Source organism: Humulus lupulus, chromosome 3 (genome assembly GCF_963169125.1).
Source record: "Humulus lupulus chromosome 3, drHumLupu1.1, whole genome shotgun sequence".
Classification (NCBI taxonomy): Eukaryota; Viridiplantae; Streptophyta; class Magnoliopsida; order Rosales; family Cannabaceae; genus Humulus; species Humulus lupulus.
Genome location: NC_084795.1, coordinates 119,420,500 through 119,426,160, shown reverse-complemented (window position 1 = coordinate 119,426,160; position 5,661 = coordinate 119,420,500). Strand labels below are relative to the sequence as shown.

Below are 5,661 nucleotides of genomic sequence, written 5' to 3'. Positions count from 1 at the left end.
CTGTTTTATCAACTATTTGACAATTTATTTTGGTTGTTTTTAACCTTGTTGGTTTGGGTTGTGCAATCTCAGGTACCTACAGTGTATGAACCAGTAAGAGGACAGTGAACTTGCTCCTATTGACCCCGAGATCGAACGTACTTTCAGAAAAAGGAGAAAGGCTCAAAAGGCTAACAGCCGAGGCACTATGGCTGAGCATGTTGATGAAGAGGGGGATGGCCAGCAAGTTACTAATCCCATTGTTTTGGCGGATGACAGAGCCAGAGCAATACGGGAATACGCTGCCCCCATGTTTAATGAGCTAAATCCAGGCATTGTGAGGCCAGAAATACAAGCAGCTCAATTCGAGCTCAAGCCAGTGATGTTTCAAATGCTCCAAACCGTGGGGCAGTTTAGTGGGATGCCAACGGAAGATCCTCATCTCCATCTTCGTTCATTTTTGGAGGTGAGCGATTCTTTCAAGCTACAAGGAGTGAGTGAAGAAGCATTGAGGCTGAAGCTATTTCCGTTCTCTTTAAGGGACCAAGCTAGATCATGGCTCAACACCCTTCCTCCCGATTCGGTTACAAATTGGAATGACTTGGCTGAGAAATTTCTAAGAAAGTACTTCCCTCCCACCAGAAATGCAAAGTTTAGAAGTGAAATCATGTCGTTTCAGCAGCTGGAAGATGAGTCCACTAGTGACGCGTGGGAGATATTCAAAGAGCTTTAAGAAAATGTCCACAACATGGTATCCCACATTGTATACAAATGGAGACATTCTACAATGGTCTCAATGCAGCCTCTCGAATGGTTTTGGACGCTTCAGCCAATGGAGCCATTCTTTCCAAGTCTTGCAACGAAGCATTTGAGATTTTGGAATGGATTGCAAGTAACAACTACCAATGGTCAAATACTAGAGCTCCTACAAGCCGAAAAGTAGCGGGTGTTCTTGAAGTAGATGCTCTAACCGCTCAAATGGCCTCAATGACCAACATTTTAAAGAACATGAGTATTGGAGGAAATGTACAGCCAGCTGCTGCCATTCAGAGTGCAGAAGTATCATGTGTGTATTGTGGGGACGGGCATACTTTTGACAATTTCCCTTCTAACCTAGCAGCAGTTTGTTATGTGGGAAACCAGAATTTTAACCGAAACAGTGGCCCATACTCAAATTCGTATAACCCAGCTTGGAGGTAGCATCCGAATCTGTCTTGGGGGGGTCAAGGAGCAAGTTCCAGCAACACACCAGCACCAGGAAAGCAAGCTTACCCACCCGGTTTTTCACAACAACAAAGACTTTCACAACCTGTCCAACACTCCCAGCCGAACTCTTTGGAGAATCTAATGAGGGAGTATATGGCTAAGAAGGATGCAGTAATACAGAGCCAAGCAGCTTCTCTTCGTAATCTTGAGATGCAGCTCGGCCAGCTAGCCAATGAAATGAAAACTAGGCCGCAAGGATCTTTGCCTAGTGATACAGAAAACCCAAGGAGAGATGGGAAAGAACACTGTAAAGCTATTCAGCTGAGGAATGGTAAAAATCTGGGAAATTCTGAGGAAATACAGGGTAGTGGGGAGCCCACTTCAATCCAAAGCGAAGGAGAAACAAGTAACAAAACTGCCCAGGAAATTGCTGAAACTGGCCCAGTTGCTACAGCAAAGGGTCAGCAAACTGCTCCAGTAAATTCTGGTCCTAAACCGCCCCTTCCATTTCCGCAGCGATTCCGCAAACAACAACAGGATGGTCAGTTCATAAAGTTTTTGGATGTACTGAAACAGCTGCATATTAATATCCCCTTGGTCGAAGCATTGGAGCAAATGCCGAATTATGTCAAGTTCTTAAAGGATATTTTGACAAAGAAAAGGCGATTGGGGGAGTTTGAGACTGTAGCTCTCACAGAAGGATGTAGTGCGATGTTGAAAAGCAAGATCCCTCCTAAGTTAAAAGATCCTAGCAGTTTCACGATTCCGTGTTCTATTGGAGGTAGAGATGTTGGAAGAGCATTATGCGATTTGGGCGCTAGCATTAACCTTATGCCTATGTCAATCTTTAAAAAGTTGGGTATTGGTGAAGCACGACCCACGACTGTTACATTACAGCTTGCCGACGGATCCATGGCTCATCTCGAGGGCAAAATCGAGGATGTTCTAGTCCAAGTTGATAAGTTTATCTTTCCGGTCGACTTCATCATTCTAGACTATGAAGCGGATAGAGAAGTGCCTATAATATTGGGTCGGCCCTTTCTTGCTACAGGGCATACTCTCATTGATGTACAGAATGGAGAACTTACTATGCGGGTGAATGACCAACAAGTCACTTTTAGTGTATTCAAAGCCATGAAGTTTCCGGATGAAGTTGAAGAATGCTCTAGAGTTGATGTTATTGACACTTTAGTGGCTGAAAGAATCAGTAGAAGTGTGGAAAAAGCTGCTATGGGTACCCAGATTTTTGTAGATGAGGAGGATTATAGTAGTGAGGAAGAGCAGATTATTACATGGGTGGATTCTTATCAACCAGTAAAGAAATTCAATAAAGTCTTTGAAGCTCTAAATCTGCCAGAAAAGCACTTCCAGCCACCCAAACCATCTGTTGAAGAGCCACCCCAGCTGGAGTTAAAGCCATTGCCTAGTCATTTAAAGTATGTGTACTTGGGCGACAATGATACTTTGCCTGTAATAATTTCAAGCTGTCTGGAGTCTATTGCTGAGGAGTCATTGCTGAGATTACTGAAGTAGCATAAAAGGGCAATTGGATGGACAATGGCTGATATTCAAGGGATTAGTCCAACATTGTGTATGCACAAGATCTTGCTGGAAGCTGATTGTACTCACTCTGTGGAGCAGCAAAGGAGGTTGAATCCAGTGATGAAGGACGTGGTTAGAAAAGAGGTCATTAAGTGGCTTGATTATGGGATAATCTATCCGATTTCCGATAGCACTTGGGTTCGTCCTGTCCAATGTGTTCCGAAGAAGGGGGGTGTTACAGTAGTTACAAAGACAGCAACGAACTTATTCCTACTCGCACAGTTACTGGGTGGCGGGTTTGTATGGATTATAGAAAACTGAACAAAGCTACTAGAAAGGACCATTTCCCTTTGCCCTTCATCGACCAAATGTTGGACCGCTTGGCAGGTAAGGAGTTCTTTTGTTTTCTTGACGGGTATTCTGGGTATAATCAGATATCTATCGCGCCTGAAGACCAAGAGAAGACTACTTTCACCTGCCCATACGGCACATTCGCTTTTAGGAGGATGCCCTTTGGGTTATGTAATGCACCAGCCACATTTCAGCGGTGCATGATGGCTATTTTCTCGGATATGGCTGAGAGTATCTTGGAGATATTCATGGATGATTTCTCTGTCTATGGGGATTCTTTTGAAGTTTTCTTAGAGAACTTAGAAAAGGTCTTAAAGAGGTGCGAAGAAACCCATCTAGTGTTGAACTGGGAAAAATGCCATTTCATGGTGCAAGAGGGCATTGTATTAGGGCATAAAGTGTCTAGCAAGGGGACAGAGGTTAACAAAGCTAAACTGGAAGTTATTGAGAAACTACCAGCCCCTACCACGGTAAAAGGAATTAGAAGTTTCCTCGGCCATGCTGGCTTTTACAGGCGTTTTATAAAGGATTTTTCAAAGGTGTCCAAACCCTTATGCAGCTTGCTGGAGCAAAATAGACCTTTTGAGTTTATTGATGAATGTCAAGAGGCATTTTTGAGATTGAAGTCAGCCCTTGTTACAGCACCAGTGATCACAGCACCCGACTGGTCGTTACCTTTTGAACTTATGTCTGAGGATGGTAAGCGGTACTGAACCGTAGCTGTGTGCCCATTGCCTTCTGCAGGCTCTCCCAAAACTTGGAGGTAAAGGTGGGGTCTCTGTCGGATACTATCGACCTCGGAGCCCCATGAAGTCGAACAATTTCCTTCACATAAAGCTCAGCATACTGCTCCACAGTAAAAGTTGTTCTCACAGGTAAAAAGTGGGCAGACTTAGTATACCTGTCTACAATTACCCACACCGAATCATGCTGACCCACTGTCTTCGGTAGACTAACCACAAAATCCTTGGTAATATCCTCCCACTTCCCTTCAGGAATCCCTAGGGGCTGCAACAACCCTGCTGGCCTCTGATGTTCAGCCATAATCTCCTGACAAGTTAGGCACCTTGCCACATAATCTACCACAATCCTCTTCATGCCTGACCACCAGCACAAAACTTTCAAGTCTTGGTACATCTTCATAGTACCCGGGTGTAAAGAGTAGGGAGTGGTATGAGACTCATCTAAAATCTCTCGCCGAATATCCGGATCGATCGGAACACAAATTCGTCCCTTGTACTTCAATAGGCCCATCTCTGAGATAGAGAAGTCCTTAGTCGTTCCAGCAAGGACATTCTCCCTACGTTCAACTAACTGGGGTCCGTTCCCTGTGCTTCCTTAATCCTCTCAAGGAGCGTGGACTGGAGAGTTATGTTGGCTAACCTACCAACCACTAACTCTATACCTGCTCTGGCCATCTCCTCAGCTAGTCTATCTGATATCTGTCTCGAACCATACAACTGACCTGGGCCCTTCCGGCTCAATGCATCAGCCACTACATTAGCCTTCCTAGGATGGTATAAAATGTCTCAATCGTAATCCTTTACCAACTCTAGCCACCTCCTTTGGCGCATATTTAAATCTTTTTGGGTAAAGAAATACTTTAAACTCTTGTGGTCGGTATATATCTCGCACTTTTCACCATACAGATAATGCCTCTAGACCTTAAGCGCGAATACCACTGCAGCCAACTCTAGATCATGCGTGGGATACCACTGCTCGTACTCCTTTAACTGCCTCGATGCATAAGCTATTACTTTCCCAGCTTGCATCAACACAGATCCTAAACCCTGTCTAGAAGCGTCACAATAAACCACGAACTTCTCATTGTCTGTCGGCAGGCTCAACACTGGTGTAGTAATCAACCGCCGCTTCAACTCCTTAAAGCTATTCTCACACTGATCTGTCCACACATACTTAGTATTCTTTCTTGTCAACTCTGTCAATGGAGTAGCAATTCTAGAGAGCCCTCTACAAATCGCTGATAGTACCCTACTAACCCAAGAAAACTTCTGACCTCAGGAACACTGCTCGGTCTAGGCCAATCTCTCACTGCCTCTATCGTACTTGGGTCAACCAGTATCCCCTCCTTACTAACAATATGGCCCAAGAATGTAACTTGCAGTAACCAGAACTCGCACTTGCTAAACTTAGCATATAGCTTGTGCTCTCTCAGCCGTTGTAACACCAGGCGCAGACGATGCTCATGCTCTGTCTCTGACTGGGAGTACACCAGTATATCATCAATAAATACAATCACAAACTTATCCAGGTAGTCCTTGAAAATTCTATTCATCATACCCATGAAATTTGCTGGGGCATTGGTTAATCCAAAGGACATAACCAGAAATTCATAATGCCCGTACCTTGTCCGAAAAGCTATCTTCGGTATGTCCTCCTCCTTAATTCTCAACTGATGATAGCCTGACCGAAGATCGATCTTTGAAAACACTGTACTCCCCTAAAGCTGATCAAATAGATCATCAATCCTAGGCAGTGGATACTTGTTCTTAATGTTCAGCTTATTCAACTCCCTGTAATCAATGCACATCCTAAGCGACCCATCCTTCTTCTTAACAAATA

The 5,661-nt window shown here is 44.2% G+C and overlaps 1 protein-coding gene and 1 non-coding gene across 2 annotated transcripts; one reads left to right on the top strand and one right to left on the bottom strand.

Annotated features, from left to right (window-relative positions):
• Positions 1-628: 628 nt before the first annotated feature.
• On the bottom strand, positions 629-734 carry LOC133828330 (small nucleolar RNA R71). The gene has a single exon (XR_009890956.1). It is a non-coding gene; the product is annotated as a small nucleolar RNA R71 (small nucleolar RNA).
• Positions 735-1,338: 604 nt separating this feature from the next.
• Positions 1,339-2,718, top strand: LOC133824977 (uncharacterized). Its single transcript, XM_062257985.1, has one exon. It carries the CDS (start codon positions 1,339-1,341, stop codon positions 2,716-2,718), a length of 1,380 nt encoding a protein of 459 aa, XP_062113969.1.
• The last annotated feature ends 2,943 nt before the right edge of the window (positions 2,719-5,661 follow it).

What these genes read in the sequence shown, in the direction of transcription:
- LOC133824977 (XM_062257985.1), top strand. Translation starts at nt 1,339, where the DNA reads ATGGCTAAGAAGGATGCAGTAATACAGAGCCAAGCAGCTTCTCTTCGT.